Genomic DNA, 24,829 nt, shown 5'->3' with positions numbered 1-24,829 from the left:
TTTTCAACCACTTACACTTGTTCATGGATGGGCAATTGAAGATTTGCTTTAAGAAACAGGAAAAGCTAAGTACTACCACAGTTTGTTATATTTCTACTGAAAACTAACAATTTCATTTACTTGCATCCACATTTAGGATAAAAAAAAGGAAATGAATGGTCTGTAAATGCAGATGTTTCTATAACTGTCTACAGAACATGAAACATTTGGTGAAAAAGGAATTGCTTTGTGTATTCATGACCCAAAGCATGTGTTACCAGAATGCGATGTATTATTTTACAACTGTCCTTAGTTCTTGCTTTGATTATTAAATTTTATGCTTGGGTAATTATACTACAGAATCAAGATGAATTATAAATAAGATGTGTAAGGGATTAGATTGTGGAGAACACCTCAGTACTTTTTTATAAGAGATAAGCTTTATCCCTATAATCTCTCTACTAAAATATTATTATAATTATTGTCAGTAAATCATAACTTAAGTGATATTCACAGGGTATAAATGAATATAGAAATGTCATGATCTGTTGTGCACATTTCAGTTTTTTCTTTATTTTATTTATGTTTGATATTATTTGTGCTAATTTATATAAATGGAAAATTAGGAAAATTAATCGGGAAGCCTGTTTTAGAATATATTAAAAACTATTAATTATAGGAGGTCCATGTAAACATATAAACTCTAAAACAGAATGTAGGCATTTAAATAGTTTTCTGCCCAGCTCGATGCTCAGAAATAGTCCCTGGCAGGCACGGGGGACCATATGGGATGCCGGGATTCAAACCACCATCCTTCTGCATGAAAGGCAAACGTCTTACCTCCATGCTATCTCTTCGGCCCCGAAAAAAACCCAATTTCTAATTTTATATACTGATAAATAGATAACTATATGAAAGCTAAAATTAATACAAATATTCATTAAAATAATAATTTTTTCTAAAATCAAACACTAAAAATCTTTGTCTCACATTTTATATCTATTGTGCTCAATCAGAAAATAGAATAATTTTATTTGTCGTATCTTTACATATGCACTACATGAGTTATATACATTTGAGTGAGTACTTCATATAATTTATATAAAGAGAAGAATGAATATACATATGTATTTATATATAAGTTAAGAACTATAGTTAAAGTGAGATTGCTTGATTATTTATTCTACCAAAATATATGTACTTAAACAATATTTTTCTTTAGAGTTGCCATGAATATGCAGAGTTGTAAAGTTATTATAAGGATATTTTACAAAGTATTTATAATTATTCTTATGAAATTGATTCATGAACCATGTGGCAAAATTAATAGCAATTTATTTTACAAAGAAGCTTCACATATATTTTTCACTAAAATTAACTCCTATTTTGGTTGTATCGCTATAGAAACAACCTATCCAACTAGTAGAACTAGATATAATCACAAGCCAAAATTTATCTTGATTTTATAATAACATGCTACCTCTCAAGAGATACATACTAATTATATTTAAGTTGCACTGAAATGTTGACTTGAAAACACCAGACAGTTCATATTCCATAATTAATAGAGCTTCTTAAATCCTATTTTAAAATGCATAAATTATTAATATAGACATGGATATATAATTTATGATTTTGTTATCAGAATTTTAACTATATCAACTGACATTGACTACTACCATAACCATGGTATCTGCTTCTGAGTCTAATATACTTAGTATTAGTCCACAGGGAGTGAATATATTAAAATATTGAACAAGTATGCTTCAATTCATCTGATTAATGAATTCTTGATGTACGAGAGTATAAGTTTATGAAGGTTTCACCTGAGTAAGCTGTTAGATATTTTACTGTGAAGAAAGCTCAGGCCTATAGGGGAGAAGTTTGACGATAGCTACTGAAGGACTTGGGAATTTTTCAGCTGAAGCTGAAAGTCATAACCTGTGCCAGCATCAATTTTAGTATGTGATAAAGAATAGATTCAAACACAGCTCAACTTCTGATACATTCCACTCATACTTCTCCTAGTCTCCCCTCAATAGTATTTAAGATTTATGTAAATTAAGTAGCCTTCCAGAAGATGAGGATTTTGAAAAGTCTCAAGTTCTCCAGAGAATAAAACTCACTAGTTCTTAAGGAAATAAAAAAAACTATATCAGAAAATAAAGAAAATAAAAATGTCTCAAAGTTAAATACAGTTTTTTTTATATAGAGGTCTTTAAAAACTCTGTATTTGGATCTATAGAGACAGTGCATGTGTGAATGTGGCAGACCTGAGTTGGATCTCTCATTATAAATGTGGTCCTCCAAATCCTGACAGGAGTAATCCCTGACAATAGAAACAGGATTAAGCCCTGAATTGTACGAGAATGGTACCCAAAACAAATAAGCAAACAAACAAAAAAATCTATGCTGATACTGAGTACCTGATTTTTTTCTATGTCTTACATAAAAAAGTTTTCAAAATCTGACATAGTTTTATCATTGCATTGTAAATTTTATTGTTGCAATGTAATATATCTAACTGTTCATTGTTGATGTCAAAGAAATGTCATATCTAAAAAACATAGGTCTTGTGAAGATAACCTTTTATTTTGTTTATTCAGTGTTTTAGATTTTTATAATCTTAATATACATCAACTACGTCCATTCAGTTGTGATACCTACTTTAAGTTATAGTGGCACGATGATCTTTTTTGTTTTGCTTTGTTTTGCCTTTGTTTTTGTTTCGGGCCACACATGCTCAGGAATTACTCCTGGCTATGCTTGAGGTATCATATAAAATGCCAGGTATTGTACCTGGGTCAGCCACATGCAACATGGCTGTATTGTCACTGTATTGACATAATTAGGCATGACTATACACATGAAGATAAAATTTAAAAAAAAAAGATGAGTGTATATGAAAACAAAACTATTTATAGTGAAGATAATTCTGGGAGAATTTACAGGCTGCAGGTTAATGAAGCTGAACATAACCAGATGAGGAAGAGTTAGCTTACCTCACAGGACAAGCCAGAATAGCCTGGAGGACAATCACAGTTTTCTATCAAGTGAGCTGCTGGTGTCACTGCTGTTATTTGTCCTTCTTCAGCTACCTCCATGGAAATTTCAGAAATCCTGAAAGAAGAGCATATACTTAAATTAACTACACAGTAAACAATGCTACCTGATGCCCTTCTTGTCAATACGATTCAAGCCTATTCTATTGTTCTTTGACACAACCAAATTCCAGAACCCAAATTAAGTATCTTATTACTGCAAGGTTACATCCTTCAAGGTTGAAAATGCACATTAGGAAAATACTCACATATATCATAAGTAGTTTTGTAAATTAAATGCAGATGTTCTGTTGATAGTTATTATGAATGATTTGCGCCCCTGCCCTCTGTTAAAAATGTGAGTGGCTTTAAGTAGAACATGGTCAATTAATTAGATATTTACTTTCTTTCAACTTCCCTGGCAGAATATCCCTTAGGATATCCACTAAGAAAACAGTTTTTTTAATTTGCAACTCCAATTTCTTCCTCATGAGTCTCTCTGAATGCCCTTTTTATAACTTTAAAAAATAACTTAGCAAGTGATTGAGCAAAATCTAGTAATATTAAAGTATTTCTGGTGATAAAAGTATTTCAAATTACCTTTTTATTAACTTTATTAATTAAACTCTCCAAATAATGGTATCACTATCCCTAGTGGTGGAATGAACTTTATTATTAAAAGTATTCAGAATTGAAATATTAACTTAAAATATATTTTAAAATTAAACTCAAACTACATAAGCTCAAACTACTTAATAACCGGCTAACCAGCCACATAAAATACTCTGCAAATAAACTTTTAAATGAGACAATAAATAGATTTGCTTTAATGAAAGTTATATCTGCTTATGGAATTTGAATCATAAACTTTATAACTTTATGCTTTATCGAAATGGTATTATAAATGTGTGCTATGGTTTTGATAGCACACTCTGAATATCAGCAAGCTTTTAGGAAGTATATGCTCAGTTAACATTTAGATTTTACACTCTCCTAATTAGGTCACCAAGAGTGTTTGTGTACTGTGATCAAACCTCCTCATTCCTAGAAAGAATAATTACACTTTATGAACCTTGAATAATCTGTGAGCCTAAGAATTCAATATGGTGTCTGTTGAAAGCTCATATTCACTGACCACACCATTTTGTACTTTGCTTTCTTTTCTTTTGTAGCCACATCTGGCAGTGTTTAGATTTTCCTTTGGGCTCAATGCTCAGGATGAGTCCTGGAGGTGTTTGGGGAACCATATGTAGCACCAGAGATTGAACTTGTGTCAGCTACAGTCAAGGTGAGTGACTTAAACTCTCTTCTAGCTCCACAATCCTATCACTTAGTATTTTATAAGACTCACAAATTCATGTACACAATGCAGTAGTAATTGTTTTAAAACCAAATAAAAGAAGCAACGAGCAATGCATATTTATATAATTGTCTCCCTTTATTATTATTACAAATTTTATTATTTATTAAAATTTTGGTTTTGGTGATGCACCTAGCAATGCTTAGGGTTTACTCAATGCTCTGCACTCAGAAATTACTCCTGTCTGGTTTGGGGGATCATTTAGGGTGCCAACGACTATAATCAGGTCTATTGCATGTGAGACAAATGCCCTACACATTGAAATATTGTTCCAGGCCCCCAGCCCTTTTTTAAAATTAGAAAACAACAACTTTGCCTCAAAAGGGTTTTGCCAAACTCATTTATATTTAAAAATCTTTATTGATGGTATTCAAATAAATATAAGAAAATATAAAACCAAAGAGAAAATTGAAAAATTTAGCACTGACTAAAGCATAAACCCTGAATTTCACATGTGTGTAATAACTCAAGCTTTCTGTTTCTGAGATAAGTTGAAATTGTAACTCAATAAACACAGACATTTATATCTTATTGACGCTATGGTATTTTTCAGTACATATTGTTTGTTTGTTTGGGCCATATCTGGCAGTGCTCAGGGGCATGTAGCCCCAGAGATTAATCCCAGGGCTTTTCAATTTAATGTAAGTTCTGTAGTTCTCTGAACTTTCTCTCCAGCCTCTAATATATAATAGTTTACTTTTAACACACATTTCATTGATTTAGAAAATGGAAACTAACCTACTGTTTCATTTTTTCTGATACTAGCAAGAATAAGACAAATATAAAATATTTGTTGTAAAGTTTAAAAACTGTCTTTTATTCCAAAGGATATCATTATTAGAGAAACAAGATGGAAATAGAAATGAACTTATGAGGCAAAAATTATGGTAGGAAATTTTAGTGATAAAGAGGCAATGAAATATAATGAAAAATGCATTTCCAGATTGTGTCTCAGTTCTACTAACAAAATATCCTGTGTACTCTTTTATTACCATATAGAACACAATGTAAAATAAATTTATTTGTGTGAGTACAAAAAGTCACCTTATGTACGAACCTATTCAGTCTTCTAAGACTGATTTACATTTGCTATAAAATAATTAGCAATATAGTTCACATTTTGATTTTGGTACATACTTTTTTTGCATTTCACGTAAAAGCAATATCCTGTTATCAGTGAGATATATGTAAAGGAAACCAAATAAATAAATATTTAAGTAATTTTTGGTTCCAGAAATTTTTTTCTCTACTACAAAGAAAATAATTGTCCTATGTTAATCAAAGAACAAACAATCGATATATGATATTTTTATATTCAAGAGAAATTGCACGATATTTTTGCTTTGTTTTCTTAAATTGGGTGACTAATTTAAGATAAGAAATATGTTCACACACCTAATAACTCCATATTCTTACAGATTTTTTTTTACTTTGGACCACACTCAGGAATGCTCAGGGATTAACTCCTGGGTATGTGCTCAGAAATCACTCCTGGCTTTGGGGAACAATGTGGGATGCTGGGGATCGAACCCAGGTCTGCCCTGGGACAGCTGCATGCAAGGCAAATGCCCTACCACTGCACTATTGCTTCAGTCCTATATTATTAATATTTTAACAGAAAACTGACATACCAGTTGCATGGAACCCAAGTCAAAGATCTATTTTCTATTCAATTACTAATTTTATCTTATTAGGTAGGATATTTTCTAAGTCTCCCAAACATGCCAATATGTCCTCAGGATGAAGTTTCCTAGCCTTTCTATTATTTGTTTTCACTTTGTTTTATAATTTTATTTACTTATTTATTTTAGTTACACCTAGCTGTGCTAAGTTTTATGTTCAGGAGTGACTCCTGGTGGTCCAAAGGAATGTACTTATCTTCTTTGTTAATTACATACAAGAGAATTACCTTATCCAAATTATTCTGTCCAACATTCTCCTATCATCTTTAATGCATTCATTGATTCTTACTACATTTTACCCCTTGGTTTGTAAACAAGCTTATTTTGCTCTTAAATAACCATCTCTTGGTTATTGATACTATCTTAATTCCCCTTTATAATATTGTGTTCATGGGGAAATTTTTATTAATAATTAATAATACAATATATTAATAATATGTTATTAAATTGACTGAATCAATTCATTCTTCAAATACTTTGAGACTATTATTTGTACTATAACTCCATTAAAAAGATCACTAGTTATGGTTACCCAGAGGAATGTCAACAATGTGGAGCTAAGTGTCAGTTTTAGAAAGCCTCATTTTAACTGGTCTCTCTGGATCATGTAAAGACAGTGAACACTTCCTTAAAATAGTTTCACCATTTGACATCTGTGATTTTACACATATTCCAGTTATATTCCCTGTGTTCTGTTCATTAAAGTGGATTGTTGATGCAAGAGAAATAGTACAGGTCAAGAGTTTGCCTTCTAGATGGACAATCCAGGTTTAATCACTAATCCCCTATATGAGGCTCTGAGCCCTATATGGAGTGATCTCAGACCAAGCCCTGAACAATACCAGATAAGATTCTGAAACCAAACAATAAAATTTGAGTTCACAATCTTATAACATAATCATGGTTAGAAACATGACAATATTGAGAATATCCATGTCTGCATGATACTTTACCTGTTGTGCCAGTTTCTCTTTATAGTCGGTATAAAAGATCTACATAAAAATTAATTATCTTTGCTCTACAGAACATCTTACCCAAAAGCCTGACTTTCATCTAAAACTCAGTATGTTAACAATTAATTTAGGATTTTCTCCATTAAACTGGCTTCTCATTCTATACTTTCAGAAAGGAATGTAAGTAAGTTCTACCAAGTGACCTGGAAAGATATCGATGCCATGGCTGACTTACTATTTTTCCACAATACTTCCAAACTAACTACTTCCCAATGTTTCTGGTCTGATATGACCTTACTGATTCCCAATAGTATTAAGAATAATATAAGGGGCCGGAGAGATAGCACAGCTGTAGGGCATTGGCCTTGCAAGCAGCTGATTCAGGAAGGACAGTGGTTCAAATATCTGCATCCCATATGGCTCCCCCCACCCCCCGTGCCTGCCAGTGACAATTTCTGAGCCCAGAGCCAGGAGTAACCCCTGCGAGCCGCTGGGTATGAACCCCCCAAAAAAGAATTTTAGACAATTATTATTATTAATAATAATATTGAATAATAAATATTAAATTACATATTTTCTATTGTAACTTACCTGCTTTGCCTTATGACATTTCCATAAGTAGCCTTTATAAGAATATAGTGAATATCATACAGTGTGTCTAAGAAGTGTTCACGGCTTACAGTTCTACTGATTCGGGGATCATCCCCATAGTACTTCCATTCTTTCTGTTGAGAAGAAATGTATCACTGTGAGAAAACTATTGCAAAACCATTAGCATCCTTGTACCTAAAACTTAATAGCCTTACCTCTGTCATTTCAATTTCATGCCTTGTCAATTGACCATTTAGAGGAGCAGGCATATGCCTGACGATTATTCTAGCATGACTAGGAGTCCCTCCTCTAATGATCACTTGAGGGTTGTATGTAGAGAAACCGGTCTCTTCCCGAGCCTCAAAATAAATTGTGTACTTGAGTTTACCACCATAAGCCATTAACTGAAAAATAAAATAAAGAATTATGAGTTGGACAAATCTCTAAGTGGCATGCTTCCAATTTTTTTTAACCTTGTTCTCAAATGACTTTAAGACTCTTTCCTTACCTTTCTTCCTTCAAATTGCTCTGGAAGTTTCCAATAAAATGGCTCCAAATGAAGATCTTGTCTCACGAATTTCATTTCTGCCACGATCTCTGGGTGTTGAAAAGCAATGCCTTTGGTAGTTGTGTGCTGCAGCCCCTCATCCACCAGGGGGAGAATGGTCTGCTCAGGGGTCAGGGTTACCTTTATAGAATCAAATCACAGCAGGAGGTTGATTTCACCTCTGGGCTACATGGCTATGACCACCTTCTGGGCACTCTCTCAAAGCTTTCTCACTTGAGTATAGAACTGGTACTTATGGTAAGCATGCAGTAACAGAGTAATAATCTTTATGACTTGTCTGCATAGTAAAAACACATCTATAAAAACTGTAGCCATTATACTAATGAAATGAATAAGAATTCAGAGAAAGAAAGAAAAGTCAAAGGATAAATAAGCAAGTTTCAGTCTTCAATATTGATGATGACCTAAGGATGTTTGAAATAAATGTGCAACAAGTTCTGTTTTCACTGCTTCATTAGCACAGATCAATAGGCATGCACTGGCACTCTCGCTCTCACTCTTTAGAAGGCAGCTTCTTCCCATCCCCAAGCATACTTCCCTTATAATTTTGTTTTTCGTTTTTGCTTGGCATCTATTTCTTTATCAATGACAAATGGACTATTTTTTAAGAAAGAATGATAAGGCATAAACTCCAGCTGTCTAATGGTATATGATCTCTACATGATCTCCAAATGTTCATAGGGGAAAAAGTTTTGCTACATAATGTTGTCTTTCTTGCTCCTATCTCTCAGTGCCTAGCTAAAAGACATCACAGCAGGAACTCACATTAGAACATTACATGGCTCAGCAGTTCCTTACTCACCCATGTACGGATCAGTCCTTTTGCTTCGGAGCACTGAGTAGTAACACCGAAGCAATAGCAATTGCTGCAGCCAAGTGGATTCTTGGCGTTGAGTCCAAATTTGCCAGACTGACACTTATCACAGTTCACACCTTCCACATTCACCTGAAGAAAAACAAAAGTCTCTCCAAATCCATAATAGTGATGCAATGAGAAAAAAACTCAAGAACAATTAACAAGGGCATAAAACTTTGAAGATTAAAGAAAAATATGTTAAAGATTAGACTCATATGACAGATGGCATAGGTAGCTGGTTTGATTATTCCTAAAATGCTTTATATATATATTTACAAACATGCACATCAAAGAAGATATTATATATTATATTTTAAACATCTGATGCTCATTTTATGCAATTCTTATATAAAGAGATAAAAGAATCACGAGAATGTCAAAAGCAATATAAAAATGTTTATTTCTAGAAAATGTTATTCAAAATTATATAAGAAAATAGGATGTGAAATACCCATTTATCCACAGTGCCATTATAAAACAGAATAAAAACATGCCTATACATAAATATAATCCAAAATTATAATTCAGTGTCACAATTTTGATGGAATCCCTGAATGGCAGAGCTATAAGGCAAAGAGTATTTTAAAAGCCTACCATCCAGACTTCATCCACATGTTTCCTATATTCTACTTGCATGAATTTTTCTTAGAAAAATTTTACCCTAGAATTGATTTCCCAGAAATATCAAGAATAGAAAAAACTTCTTATTCTCTTTAATTGGCTTTTTTTCTACATCATTTAACAATATTAATGAGGACTAAAATTTTCACATAGCTGCTCTTTGTAATGTCAGTGTTTGTATGTGATGGAATTTTACAGAACTTTTATCACATCGCAGTAAATAGTTTTTCAGTGTTCAGTGATTGCAGATTAATTTGAGAAATGTTTTTTTATAAGTCTAATTACTTAGCTGTGTTTTTTTCTCTGATGATGTTAAAGAGAAGTCTCTTTTCCTTTTTTATATAATCCTTATATAAACAATGGTGATATGTAAATACAGTTTTATCATTTTCATTAAAAATGCATCACTTCTACAAAATGGGGAAATGTAGAGGTTGGGCTGTAAACAAGTTCTTAAAAAGAAATTTTATCACTATGTCAATGAACAAGTGTAAGTAAAAACTGTGGTAATGAGTTTAGTTTAATTAAATAGTAATGACACTAAATGATATTAAAATTAAGAAATGGTCACAAAGAGAAAGGAACATCTTTGCATGAGACCAATACAGGCTAAATATCTGGCATCAAATGGTTCCTAAGCATAAAGAATGACTAGGTGTTGTCCTGGATATCTCTGAGAATGGAGCATAGTCAACCCCAGAACTGTAGGACCTATTCTTAGGAAACTCACCTTATTATACTGACTGTGCATCTAGCAGAGATTTGCAGAGACATGCGAAAAATCCCCTTGTAATGTTTTTGGGAGGACTTTTACGTCAAATGAAAGAAAGGAAGGAAGGAAGGAAGGAAGGAAGGAAGGAAGGAAGGAAGGAAGGAAGGAAGGAAGGAAGGAAGGAAGGAAGGAAGGAAGGAAGGAAGGAAGGAAGGAAGGAAGGAAGGAAGGAAGGAAGGAAGGAAGGAAGGGAGGGAGGGAGGGAGGGAGGGAGGGAGGAAGGGAGGGAGGGAGGGAGGGAGGAAGGGAGGGAGGAGAGAGGAAGAAAGGGAGGAAGGAGAGAGGAAGAAAGGGAGGGAGGGAGGAAGAAAGAAAGGAAAGAAAGAAAGAAAGAAAGAAAGAAAGAAAGAAAGAGAAAGAAAGAAAGAAAGAAAGAAAAGAAAGAAAGAAAGAAGAGACAGAGAGAGAGAGAAAGAAAGAAAGAAAGAAAGAAAGAAAGAAAGAAAGAAAGAAAGAAAGAAAGAAAGAAAGAAAGAAAGAAAGAAAGAAAGAAAGAAAGAAAGAAAGAAAGAAAGAAAGAAAGAAAGAAAGAAAGAGAGAGAAAGAGAGAGAAAGAAGAAAGAAGAAAGAAAGAAAGAAAGAAAGAAAGAAAGAAAGAAAGAAAGAAAGAAAGAAAGAAAGAAAGAAAGAAAGAAAGAAAGAAAGAAAGAAAGAAAGAAAGAAAGAAAGAAAGAAAGAAAGAAAGAAAGAAAGAAAGAGAAAGAAAGAAATGAAAAGAGAATTAAGGGAGATGTTTTTCTTCCTTTATTTTAGGAGCACATACCTTACAAGTACACTGCCCAGTCTTATCACTACAGAAGCACTGTTTAGTCTCTGAATCGCAGGTCAAATCATCAGTCCCTGGAAGGAAGCAATCACAGGGAGTGCAGTGTGGGAAGTTCCAGTGGCCTCGGCTACACTCTGAACATTTTGCACCTGAAAATTTGGTATGACAGTTGCACTGGCCTGTATTTATATTACACTGGAAATCCAGAGATCCCTCTATGCTGCAGTTACAAGCCTATGGAAGAGATTAAAGAGCAATGATTAACAATATTATATGGAAGACTTTTTAAAAGTTTAATTCTTTTAAACTTTCCATACTCCCACTATAAGTCTATTAATCATGAGTCTATTATGTCTTACTATTCTAATATAGTCACTTGAAAAATAACATGTATATAACGTTAAACTGTCTTCCTTCACTGAGAAAAAAATATATGCAGCTAGAAATCATAATACTGTTAAGTAAGAAAATATGCATATTTTTAATTATTTTTGTTTTATTTTGTGTTGGTGGCCCACAAATAGTGTGCTTGGTGGTTGCATATAACATTGTGCTCAGAGAATCACTTCTTGTGGGCTTGGCAGGACCATATGAGGTAGGAAAGATCAAACCTGTTTCAGCTGTGTGCAAAACGAGTGCTCTTTCTGTGTACTATTACTCCTGCCCCAGAAATATATATATAAAAGGAAAGAGAAATTAGATGGCATTGTTCTTCCAATACTTTGTTTTAAAGATTACATTTTATACAGTCATTTAACATTTTGTATAGCTTTTTAAGTGATTAGTGGCATACTTCATAGTAGATATAGATAGATGAATACACAAAAGCATATTAAGTAATAAATATAATATTATAAAAGTTTAGTACTATAAGAACATAAAAATAGCAAATGAGATGTATGTAAACTGGAAATGATACTTATAAGAAGTGGCATCTAGAATGTTGGTTTTGACATTTATTTTTGTAGAAAACCTTGATTCTTATCTCTGCTGGTTACCTTTTTGTTTGTTTGTTTGTTTGTTTTTGTTTGTTTTCTAGCCACACTCCTTTGATGCTCAGGGGTTACTCCTGGCTAAGCGCTCAGAAATTGCCCCTGGCTTGGGGGGACCATATGGGATGCGGTCGCGGCCTTCCTTGGCTAGCGCTTGCAAGGCAGACACCTTACCTCTAGCGCCACCTCACTGGCCCCACTGGTCACCTTTTATCTCCTTTCTGCAAATACATAGTAATTTTCTCCTTATGTAATTCAAAACTTTGCTCATTTTTTTCAAGTTTGAGTCATTTTCCATAGTTTAACTGAATATGGTGAATTGCTTCCATTTGAAAATATTGTTTTTGACTCAATGCTATTTCTATTTATTTATTTATTTATTTATTTATTTATTTATTTATTTTTGGGTTTTGGGTCACACCCGGCAGTGCTCAGGGATTACTCCTAGCTCCACGCTCAGAAATGGCTCCTGGCAGGCACAGAGGAATACATGGGATGCTGGGATTTGAACCAATGGCCTTCTGCATGAAAGGCAAACGCCTTACCTCCATGCTATTTCTCAGACCCCTCAATGCTATTTCTTAAATTAAAAAAAATACTTTGTTTAGCTCATTAGTCTTCTGCAGATTGTCTAGATTACTTAGTGACTTTGTTATTCCATATAAAACTCATAGTGTCCTAATACCCTCTGTTTAATTTTTATATTTCTTACATTTACTATCAATGATATAGCTCCCATTTCAAATAAGTGAAGGTCCTAGTCATGTAGCTCAAGTCAAACATTTTAATTAAACTATCATAGTGGAGGGGATCTTTTAAATGATCTTCTTGTTCATTTTACTATTGTTCAAATTCTGCTGATCTGTGTAGAGTTTGAAGTTATATTCTTTTTTTTTTATTTATTTTTGATCATAGTGGCTTACATATTGTTGACAATGATATTTTAGGTACATATTTACATAAAATCAGGGGGAATTCCCATCACCAAATTGTCCTCCCTACACCTCCGTTTTTGTCCTACCACCCATATCCTCTTCCCTCACCCCCAGGGTAGCTAGGATGTGTGGTCTCCTCTGTATCTAGCCTACTGCATAGTAGTCTTGCACCTGTTTGGTCCTGGTGTCTCCCTTGTTTCCCCCTCTAATTGGGGGGGCAGGACTAGCTAGTTCAAGTTACGTGGTTTTGTTTGAAGGAGAGAAAAGTAATAAACTGGGGTAAAAGTCTAATACGCCGAAAATAAGTGGAATTCTTCCAGAGGTTTTCAACATCGGTTTGAGAAATGAAGGAGAGAAAAAAGGTGAAACATTCCACCAGTACAAAAAGAAGTGTCAAATATCCCGTGAGGACTCCAACAATGAGCACAAGCACCAAAAAAAAAAAAAAAAAGAAAAAAAAAACAAACAAAAAAAACAAAAACAAAAAAAATAAAAACCCCACAAAAACAAACACAAAACAAAACAAAACAAGCAAACAAACAAACAAAAAAATGTCATGGTCTTGATATAGGAAACATGGCATAGCATACAAAGGAAGAACAGAAAGGAAGAGAAAGAATAAGTATAACTGGGGACAACTTCAATTATCACACCCAAACAGAGAAATTGACCAAAAATAGATGGGTAAATAAAAATAATAATAATAAATGAAAATAAAATAATATATATAAAAAAATAATGATTTGTGCTTTTTTTTTTTTTCCCTCCTGCCCAGGCACAGTAAATATTGGGGTCATTCGAAAAGGAATTCACTTGGCCTAAGAGATATGGGGTTTCTCCGCCCTTGGAGTGTATTGTCATGGGATCAACTATAGACTCTGTTCAGGATCATTTACTCTCCTGGTGGTGCTTTTGTGGTGTTTGTAAGACCTCTGCTCTGTCCTGGGTGATACTATCAGGCCTCTGTGACTAGGGATCTCAGTATCTGCACAGATCCTGCGGTAGGAGTTATGATGAAGTCAGTCTTTGTGGTTCTAGAAGTTCTGTTCCATCAGTGTCATTTTAATTCATCTTCTGTGGTTGGTGATCTTGGTCTTTGCACTGAAGCTAGGATGGCACCTAGGACAGTGTCTTTCTTTGTGCTTCCAGAAGCCCCATTCCATTACAATGGTCTCTGCCAGACCTTTGAAACTGGGGATCATGTTCATTGTGCAGATCGTAGTTCAAACCCTAGGTTAGGGCTTTTTTATTGGTCCCAGGCTGTATACAGTCTGGTCATGGTTCTAGCAGCAGTCATCTGTAACTCGAAATCTTGGCTTTTGGGCCTTCCAAAGGGTGACAAGTCTTCTGATTTTGTCTTGTCGTTAGCTAGAAAGGTAGGATAACCTTCACTTAGGTCAAGTTGTTCCCATTTTCTTCGTTGTCAGGATGTCATATTAGAGCTGGCATTTGTTGGTGGCCTCGCAGTATTGCGGCTGTCCCGGGTGGGATTTGTTTCCTGTAGCAGTTGTGAAGAACTGTGCCGTTCCTGTGTCTGGGATCCAGGGTTCAAGGCTGGATTGATGGTATCTAAACACCTGAGGTCTAAGTTAATTCCACATGACATATTTTCAAGGTAGGAGATATCCCTCTATTGTAAACAACTATGAGTTCCTATCTCTAATAGATAAGAGCTCTCTTTTTTTTTGATATATATATATATTTATGTAAGAATCCCCCTTTATTTTAGTGTGCCTTTGCAGGGGGAAATGGTGCTACCTTATATTGTTGGTGTATTTGGGGGTGGTCAAAAGGGGAAAACAGAAACAGGTTACATACCCAAAAAAAAGATGAAAAAATAATAAATAGAAAAAAAAAGGTATCAAAAATGTATGTGCTTACATATGTATATGTAGGCCAGATTTTTTTTTAAATGAGGTAGCAAAGTATTTAAAGGGCCAAAGTGATGCATATGACTATCTTACATTTGGGGAAAAGCAGGTAAAGAGGTGGTGTGATACAGTTCTTATGCTTATGTTGGAAATACAGGTTTTCCCATTGTCTTTTGGGTTTTTCTTGTGGTGTGTGGGTCCCCAGTCATCTTTCCATCCCATCCCCAGATCTTCTTCAGAGTGGCAAAAGATTTGTGGCAGGGAGGTCCTGGAAGGGTTCTTGCATTGAGGATACTTTTAGACCTAAGTCCGGTTTCAGGTAACAGTCCACGTTAGGGGGAGTTGGTGGGGAGGGCCGCGCCACATGGATCCGCAGGGGAGTTGGCTGCCTTTTCTTGCAGGAGACGAGGTGTGGGTTTGACTGGGTGTCCTCTCGACTGGGTGCTGGGTAATGGTTCGTTGGGGTAGGAGGTCAATCTTGATGCCTAATAGATTAAGGACTGAGGGAGGAGAGTTTTAATATGGCGGGAGGTCTGTATGGGATTGAGGGGTGAAGGGATAGTTGGATTTCCAAAGGGGGAAAAGGGGAAGGTATATGGAAGGGGTAGGAAGGGAGAAAAGAGAAAATACTTTAGAAGGAAAGGGAGAAGATAAAAGGAAAAAAGTAAAGAGAAGAGTAGAAAAGAGAGAGAAAAAGAAAAAAAAAAGAAGAGAAGAAAAAAAAAGAAGATAGAAAATAAAAAAGAAAGTAGTGAGAAGAGAGGAGAGAATAGCAGGGGAATGCTAGTTTGCCTGAATTTGTTCACAGAATAGAGCGTGTAGTTTAAGTCTGTACGTCTCAGTTACTGCTTTGGTGGTCTGACTGGTCACGTGCTTCAGTTCCTAAAAGAAGGTGTAACCTAGGGATAAAATTTCTGCTCTTGTTTTAAATAGCTCATGTCCCTGGTGAATGTAATAAAAAATGGCATGTGAATCTCTATAATGTTGGTTAGGGTCTTGACATGAATAGAATTCAGAGCTGCTTTGCTAGTAATTGATTTGCTGCTTCTGAACTTTGAATTCGCTCTTTGCTATCTTTTGTGATATTATAGTTAATAACGTTAGACATTCCCATCTGCCCAAGTAGCAGGAAAAAGGTAGATTTAGTCAATATAGAACTATATAACAATTCAGTAAGATATCGTATTGGGAAGACTGATATTTTTCTGAGTTCCGATTCTTCATTACCGTCCTTATGTTTATTTCATCTTTTTTTTTTTTAGATGAGAACCGAGGTAAGAATTTCAAATGTACCCACAAGTTCATTGTCCCTGCTCAACTTTCTGAGTGGGTAGGTCATAATGCTTTCGTCATGATAGATAGTGGAATCATGCCTATATCCTTTAACAGTATTATTAAACCAGTTCTTGACTGCAAATACTGAAAAGACTGTTTGTTTGTTTGTTTGTTTGTTTTGGGTCATACCCGGTGGCACTCAGAGGCTATTCCTGGCTCTGCGATCAGAGATCCCTCCTGACAGGCACCGGGTACCATATGGGATGCCAGGATTCGAACCACCATCTGTCCTGAATCAGCTGCTTGCAAGGAAAACACTCTACTGCTATGCTATCTTTCCAGCCCTACTAACAAGATTTTTTTTATCATTATTGTGATTGTTTCTGTTTTACCACATGTGGGTTGTGTTTCCTCTGATAGTTACACTTCCATTTTGCTTTGAATAATAGCTTTGCTGGCAGAAATTTCTTTTCCTAATCAAGGCTTATTTTATTGCTGCGGATTAGTGGCATTCCTTCATTCCTTCTCGTTCATAATTGCTGATATTCTTCTATTTATTAGTAACTAAACCACGTCAAGCCAAACAGTACATCTTTATATTTTCCATTCAAATAATTGTTGTTCCCTCAGATGCCCTGTGTGAGCCCCAATCTGACACCTAAGTGGGTAACACCTCTTTGTGTTTCTTATTTTTAGTAGATACATTTTTTTCTGTGAACTGCTTCAATTTTGGAATTGTTCTGTTTTCTGATAACTATAGTTTTATGGCCGAGTCTAGTGTATAATAATGTACCAAATACCAAGATCCAAGTCTCACTGCATTTTTTGTTGTTGTTTTTTGGGTCACACCCGGTGGCACTCAGGGTTTACTCCTGGCAGGCATGGGAGACATTATGGGATGCCTGGATTTGAACCACAGTTCATCCTTCATGGATCGGCTGCATGCTAGTCAAAACTCCCTACTGCTGTGCTATCTGTCTGGCCCCAAGATCCAAGTCTGGCTGCATTTTGCTTTGTATTTCTTATCTTTATTGCTCAAATTAAGGCATATATTGAACACTAGTGTGGATATTCTTGATTCTGCTCCTGTCAACAGCAGTTGGTATATGAGACTATTTTTTCTTGGATGTAATATAAAAACTCCAACATGTATCCTAGAATTTTATATTGATATTAAAATAAAAATAAAATCAAAATTAAATTAAAACTTAAAATAATATAAAAATAAAATTTATATTTATATTTATATTAAAATAATCATGACTTTTTATTGATTCTTAATAAATTTGTTTGTTTCTTTTCTGTATCTGGTGATTCTCAGGGATTATTCCTTGCTACTCAGAAATCACTGTTGACAGTCTTGGGGACTATATGGGATGCTGGGGATAGAACCATGGTCTGCTGTGTGCAAGGCCTACCCACTATACTGTCGCTCCAGCCCCAATGATTACAATTTTTGTGGTTTAATTACTCATTAGCAAAATGAGCTATATTATGGTAAAATGATAAAATTACTATAAAAGTTATTTTCAACAAACATATCAAAGCAGTGATTACTTATCAAGTTACAAACATAATCATGGATAGCATCAAGGTATAATATACACCACTGCCATCACTTCAAGTAACTATTTCTTATAAGATATTATAATAGAATACAATTATAAAATAAAGATTATTGACTTTCTTATTTTTATACTCCTTAAACTCAAAATAAGCATAATAAAAAAGAAAGTCATGAGTTTAAAGAAAATGTAATTGCACAATACATTTTTTAATATTTTGTGATATATTATCTTCAAAATAAGAAATAGCTTATATATTTTATTTTATTTTATTTTTATTTATTTTTGGTTTGGGGGCCACACCTGGTGATGCTCATAGGTTACTCCTGTCTCTGCATGCAAAAATTGCTCCTGACTTGGAGGACCATATGGGATTCTGGGGATTGAACCAAGATCCATCCTGGGCCAGCTGCATCCAAGGCAAACACCCTATTGCTGTGCTATCACTCTGGCCCACATTTTTTTTAAATAAAACCAAATAAGTATAAAATTGAGGCATAGTTGGATCAGTGTCCTATTTGTGGCTTTTGAGTGTATTTTGAATTCAGGTCAGGAAGCCCAAGATCTCCAAGCAATTGTCCGTAGTCCCACAAGTCTTCAACTCTTTACACCTTATCATAAACATACAGAAACATCTAAATGAAGTCGTTCAGCCATACAACATATAAGAAATACTTTCAGTTACAAAGTAATAATGGAAAAGCAATACAAAATCCCATCACAATTAGTGAGTAAAGATGGTATCCCTGAAGACCCTATCATTCTTCACAAGCTATATAAACTCTCTGATAAGGACTTCAGAGAGAAAATGTTGAGGATGTTCAAGGAACTCAAAGAAATCATAGTCTAGACAGTCAATAAGATTCCAGAGGATATAAGAGCAGAAATGAAAGAAACTTCAAACATAAATTACAGAATTTAAAAACTTCACAGATGAAATTAACAAAATCACTGGAAAGCAAATTAGCAGATGATGAGGACAGGACCAGTAAATTCACAGGTAAGGTGAGCTACATAAAACATCCAGACAAAAGTAGAAAATAAAAAAAGCCTGAAACTAAACAAAGAGCTGACAAGAGAAATTTAGGATAAATTCAACAGGGAAAAAATAAGGGTAAACATGGTTCCAGAGGTCCAGGAAGTAAATTTCTATAAAGAAGCAATAGTCAAAGATATCATCATTGTTGAGAAGTTTTCATAGATGGAGAGTGCATGTACCCACATCCTGGAGAACCAAAGAATATCAGCTATCAAGCATCTTATAATCAGAATGATAAAAACTATAGATATAAATGCTGAAAATAGCAATATTAAAGAAGAAAATCACATACAAATGAGCATCCATTCATTTATAGCACAGAAATAAGACAAAGTAATATGCATGTTACAGTTTCAGTAACAATATTTCAAAACATAGTAATTAAAAAAATGAAAGAGAGGAAAAGTGTCTGCCATAGAAGCAAGCAGAGTGAGGGCAGGAGGAACTGGAGATTTTGGTGGCAGGAAATGTGTATTGATGAGGGATGCTGTACATTGTATGACCAAAATTCAATCATGAGCAACTTTAACTGTGTATATCTCACAGTGATTCAATGAATTTATTTTTAAAATAATAAAAATATCTTTAGCACATTTACTAAAGAAAAAGCAGTGGACCACATATAATGGTGGGAAATAATGAAAAAAAAAACTCAATGGAACTAATATCTCATCAAGAACGTTGAGCCAGTAAGACTCTCATTCAGATCTGAAGAAACAAAACACAACTTCCAAGATAAAGAACAGCTCAGTAATTTCTTGACACAAAACCATCTTTAAAAGAAGAATTAACTTGGCTATTTTAAGAAAAGACAAATCCCACAAATGCATTAAATTCCTTTGAATGGCAAAAAAATTATTCTCTGCATGAGAATAATCTCCTTCAATACCAATGGGCTGAATGTACAAATTAAGAGATATGGATTGGCAGGATTATTTGGAATACTGACTTCAACATTATGCTCCCTTCAATAAATACATTTCAATAATAGAGCAAGCACAGACTCAAAGCCAAGATTAGAAAAAATCTTCCAAACAAAGAACTCTTCAAAAATTTGCAATGGTTATACCAGTATCTGATGATGTAGGCATCATGCTAAAAAGCTGATAAGGGACAGTGAAGATAACTTCTTATCAATTAAGGAATGTGTACATCAGAAAAAATACATACTCCTAAAATATATTTATATTATTAGGACTAGCAAAATACTTAAGATAGCAGCTAATAGGCTTTAATAATGACAATAGCAATACAACAGTAGTTGAATTCTTCAGCACTGCTCTGTCAACTCTTGATGTATATATATATATATATATATATATATATATATATATATATATATTAGACATATATATTAGACAAAAGCATAGCAAATAGATAATGTGATGGAGAAATGGAAGAGAAGTGTATAGTATATAGTATAGATACATATATAGCATATGTATATATGTATATATATGGACCTTTTCATAATCGAAAGGCCAGATCCATGTCAGGATGCAAAACATACCTCACAGTGTCAAGGTGATAAAAAATCATACAAACTATCCTTTTAGACTATGAAGCTTTGAAAATAGAAGTTATAGAGGCTGGAGAGAGAGTACAGCGATAGGGCATTTGCCTTGCATGCAGTCGACCTGGGATGGACCTGGGTTTCATTCCTGGCATTTCATGGTCCCTCAAGCCTGCCAGGAGTGATTTCTGAGCACAGAGCCCAGTGTAACCCCTGAGCACTGCTGGGTGTGACCCCAAAACTAAAACAAAATAGAAGTTATCATAAAACTTAATAAATAGAGAAACAACCCAAACACCTGGAAATTAACAGCTCAACATTGAATACACAGTGGGTCAGAGAGGAAATTAAAGAATTCAAAAGATTCCCAGAAACAAATGAGAATGAGAACATAGGCTACCCAAAGTTGAGGGACACAGAAAAAGCTGCAGTAAGAGCAAAGTGTATAGCTCTACAAGCATTCATCACGAAACAAGGAAAGGCCTATTAAGTAACCTGATTGCTTAGTTTAAGAACTTGAAAAACTGACAAAAAGAGCCCAAAGGAGGCAGAAAGAAGGGAATAATAAAAATTAAGACAGAAATTACTGAATTGAAATCCAATATAACAATCCAAAAGATTACTAAAACCAAGGTCTGATTTATTTAAAAAAATAAACAAGATAGGGACTGGCAAGGTGGCGCTAAAGGTAAGGTGTCTGCTGTGCAAGCACTAGCCAAGGAAAGATCAGGACCGCGGTTCGATTCCCGGGCGTCATATCTGGTCCCCCCAAGCCAAGGGCAATTTCTGAGCGCTTAAACAGGAGTAACCCCTGAGCATCAAACGGGTGTGGCCCGAAAAACCAAAATAAATAAATAAACAAGATTAATAAATTACTAAAAAGATTCAAAAAGAAAGAGAACCCCAATAAACCAAATTAGAAATAAATGGATATGTCACAGCAGGCAGCACAGAAATTTAAAGGACTATTAGAGACTACTTTAATAATTTTTATGTCATGAAATGAAGAAATTGATAAATTGAAGAAATAGATACCTATAACCTTCAAATGCTGAATTAAAATGATTTGGAATACCTGATTAGACCTATCAGACCAATGGGGATTGAAATGGTAAACAAAAAGTCTTCCCAAAACAAAAGCCCAGGAACAGACTGATTCACTGTTTAATTCTTTCAAATTTTTGAAGAGAAACCTTTTTGGCCCTTCCAGAAAACTGATGAAACAAAAACACTCTTAAAGATTTATATGAAGAAAACATACAAACATTCTAAAAGCAAACAGGGACACTATAAAAAAAGATAAAAAGAATTAGAAGCCAGTATACTTGACAAGCACAGATGGAAAGATCCTCAACAAAATACTATCAAAAAAAAATCCAACAATCATAAAAAAAATCAAACATTAACATGAAGTAGGATTTTCTCAGGCATTCAAGGATGATTTAATATATGCAATCAACATAAAACATCATGTCAACAAAAGAAAATATAAAATTGATCAGATAGACACAAAGAACACATTTGCTGAGCTCTAGCATCTTTTCATGAAGAAAAAATCTCTCAACAAAAAGAATTGATGAAATTGTCCTCAAATAGTCAAAATCATTTATTACAAGCTCACAGAAAACATTTTACTGAATGGAAAAAACAAAAAAACTTTTCTCTAATATTAGGGAATAAAATATGGCTGCTTAGTCATGGCAATTCAATTCACTATAGTACTAGAAATATTAGCCATAGCAGGTTGGAAAGAAAATAGAAAAAGTCAATTTCTCACTATTTTCAGATAACATAGTGCTATACTTAGAAAATTCTTAAGAATATACAAAAACTTTCTAGAAACAATAGATTTGCAATAATAATAATTTGTATAGTGACAGGCATCAAATTAATCTGAAAATTTATGATTTTTCTATATGCAATAATGCAAATAAAAATACCGCTCACATTTTTGCCTCAGAAAATTAAGTACTTCAGAATTAACCTAAATAAAGAGGTTAAAGTTCTATCCCAAGAAAACTCTAGAACACTTCGTCAAGAAGTATAAGAGGACATGGAAACACATTTCATGATCATTGACTGGAAGAATTAACAACAATATAATCGTAATATTTCCCAAAGCTTTGCAAAGATTCTGTGAAGTCCTTATAAGAATCACCATAAAAATTCAAATAAAATCCTGAAATTTATATGAGATAATAAATCTTCACAAATAGCTAAAGAATAGCTTTAGCAATCTTTGTGAAAAAGAAGATGGGATACATAATTTTCCCCAACTTCAAACTCTGCTACAAAATGTAAGTAATTAAACTATATAGTATTGGAAGAAAGATAATACCCTCAAATCAATGAACTAGTTTGACAATCCTGAGACAAACCCTCAGATATTTGAATAGTTAATCTTCATAATGTAACAAAAAGTATGAAATGGAGCAAGGAATACCCTATAAGATGTGGCATTCTTAAAACTGGGCAACTATGTTCCACAAAAAGAACTCAGACCTCTAACATAATGCACAAAAGTCAAATCAAAGTTTATTAAAGACCTTGATATCAGGGGCTGGAGAGATAGCACAGCAGTAGGGTATTTGCCTTGCATGCAGCCAATCAAGGATGGATAGTGATTCAAATCCCAACATCCCATATGGTCCCTCAAGTCTGCTAAAAGTGATTTCTGAGCACAGAGCCAGGAGTAATTAATCCCTGAGCATTGCCAGGTTGATCAAAAACAAACAAATAAATAACAAAACAACAACAAAAAACCCTTGATATCAGACCTAAATTACTGAAATCCATAGGAAAAAAACATATGAAGAATTCTCCATGACATTAGAGCAAAAGGCATGTTCAAGGATGAAAAATCACTGATCAAGAAGTGGAAGCAGGGCCCGGAGAGATAGCACAGTGGCGTTTGCCTTGCAAGCAGCTGATCCAGGACCAAAGGTGGTTGGTTCGAATCCCGGTGTCCCATATGGTCCCCCGTGCCTGCCAGGAGCTATTTCTGAGCAGACAGCCAGGAGTAACCCCTGAGCATCGCCGAGTGTGGCCCAAAAACCAAAAAAAAAAAAAAAAAAAAAAAAGAAGTGGAAGCAAAGATAAACAAACAGGACTATATTAAACAACAAGCTTCTGCAACCCAAGGCAACAATATCCAGGATACTAGGATTGCCCATGGAATGGGAGAGATTATTTACCCAACACCTGTGTGGTTAAATCTGTTTAGAAAGACTTAATATCCAATATGCATGACACAGCTAGTGATTAACAAGAAAAAAATATATCCAACTCCATCAAAAATTGGGGAGAAGAGGGGCTGGAATGGTGGTGTGGAGTGGTAAGGCATCTGCCTTGCCGTGCCAGTCTAGGAAGGACCACGGTTTGATCCCCCAGCATCCCACATAGTCCCCCAAGTCAGGAGCGATTTCTGAGTGTATAGCCAGGAGTAACCCCTGAGCGTCACTGGGTGTGGCCCAAAAAACCAAAAATAAATAAATAAATAAATAAAATAAAATAAATTGGAGAGAAGTGATAAACAGTAACTACCTCAAAAAAGAAATACAAATGCCAAAAGGCATATGAAAAAATACTCTATATATTTTTTTTTCATTTTCTCCATTTTTCTGGACCTCTGCAAACATTGGCGATTGCCACTATCACACCTTTACTATATTTTTTTTACTCTTATCCTTTAAGGAAAAAAAATACAACTTACTGAAATTAAAAACAAATTACTGTAGTAGAATGCCTGTCTCGAATACAGGCAGGGGATGGGAAGGGGGGAGGGGGTAATGTTGCACTGGTGAAGGGGGGTGTTCTGGTTATGACTGTAACCCAAATATGATCATGTTACTTAAATAAAAAATATATTCAATAAAAATACTCTATATATCATAAATCATCAGGGATCTTCAAGTTATAACGACAATGAGATATCATCTCACGCCACAGAAACTGGTACACATCAATACGCACATGAACAATCAATTTTGGCATGGTTTAAGGTATAAAAAGAGTTTTTATTTACTATTGGTGGGATATTGAGTAGTCCAGCATTTTGGGAAAACAATACGGACACTCGTCAAGAAAACTACAAACTGAGCAGATATGACCTAGATATACTACTTCTGAAATATACCCTAGTGGCCTCCCAAAAATGCAGAAAAGACATCTGTACCCCTACATTCACTGCAGCATTATTCACAATAACCAGAATCTGGGGAAGAAAAGTACCCAAGAACAGATAAATAGGTTAAAAAACAATGGAGAATAAAAATAGAAGAGTATTCAATTTTACATAATAAACATTACACAGCATTTAATAAAAACAAAGATGTGAAATTTGCTTATACATGGATAGATGTGGAAACTTTATATATATATATATCATATATATATGATATATATATATATCAACGTTAGAGGAAAAGACATAGAATGACTGCACTCATAT

The 24,829-nt window shown here is 34.4% G+C and overlaps 1 protein-coding gene across 1 annotated transcript in view; it reads right to left on the bottom strand.

Annotated features, from left to right (window-relative positions):
* Nucleotides 1–24,829, bottom strand: part of LAMA2 (laminin subunit alpha 2) — a 660,685-nt gene that overhangs the window by 232,239 nt on the left and 403,617 nt on the right. Inside the window, exons 23-28 of the mRNA XM_049771159.1 lie at nucleotides 11,187–11,423; nucleotides 8,977–9,120; nucleotides 8,115–8,294; nucleotides 7,822–8,010; nucleotides 7,607–7,740; nucleotides 2,982–3,099 (exon numbers count right to left, since the gene is read on the bottom strand). Of these exons, the coding sequence (XP_049627116.1) occupies nucleotides 2,982–3,099; nucleotides 7,607–7,740; nucleotides 7,822–8,010; nucleotides 8,115–8,294; nucleotides 8,977–9,120; nucleotides 11,187–11,423 (1,002 nt within the window). The remainder of the gene's footprint in view (nucleotides 1–2,981; nucleotides 3,100–7,606; nucleotides 7,741–7,821; nucleotides 8,011–8,114; nucleotides 8,295–8,976; nucleotides 9,121–11,186; nucleotides 11,424–24,829) is intronic.

This window comes from Suncus etruscus, chromosome 4 (genome assembly GCF_024139225.1).
Source record: "Suncus etruscus isolate mSunEtr1 chromosome 4, mSunEtr1.pri.cur, whole genome shotgun sequence".
NCBI lineage: Eukaryota > Metazoa > Chordata > Mammalia > Eulipotyphla > Soricidae > Suncus > Suncus etruscus.
Note: the sequence above shows the minus strand (reverse complement) of the source record. Positions and strands in the feature narration are given on the sequence as shown.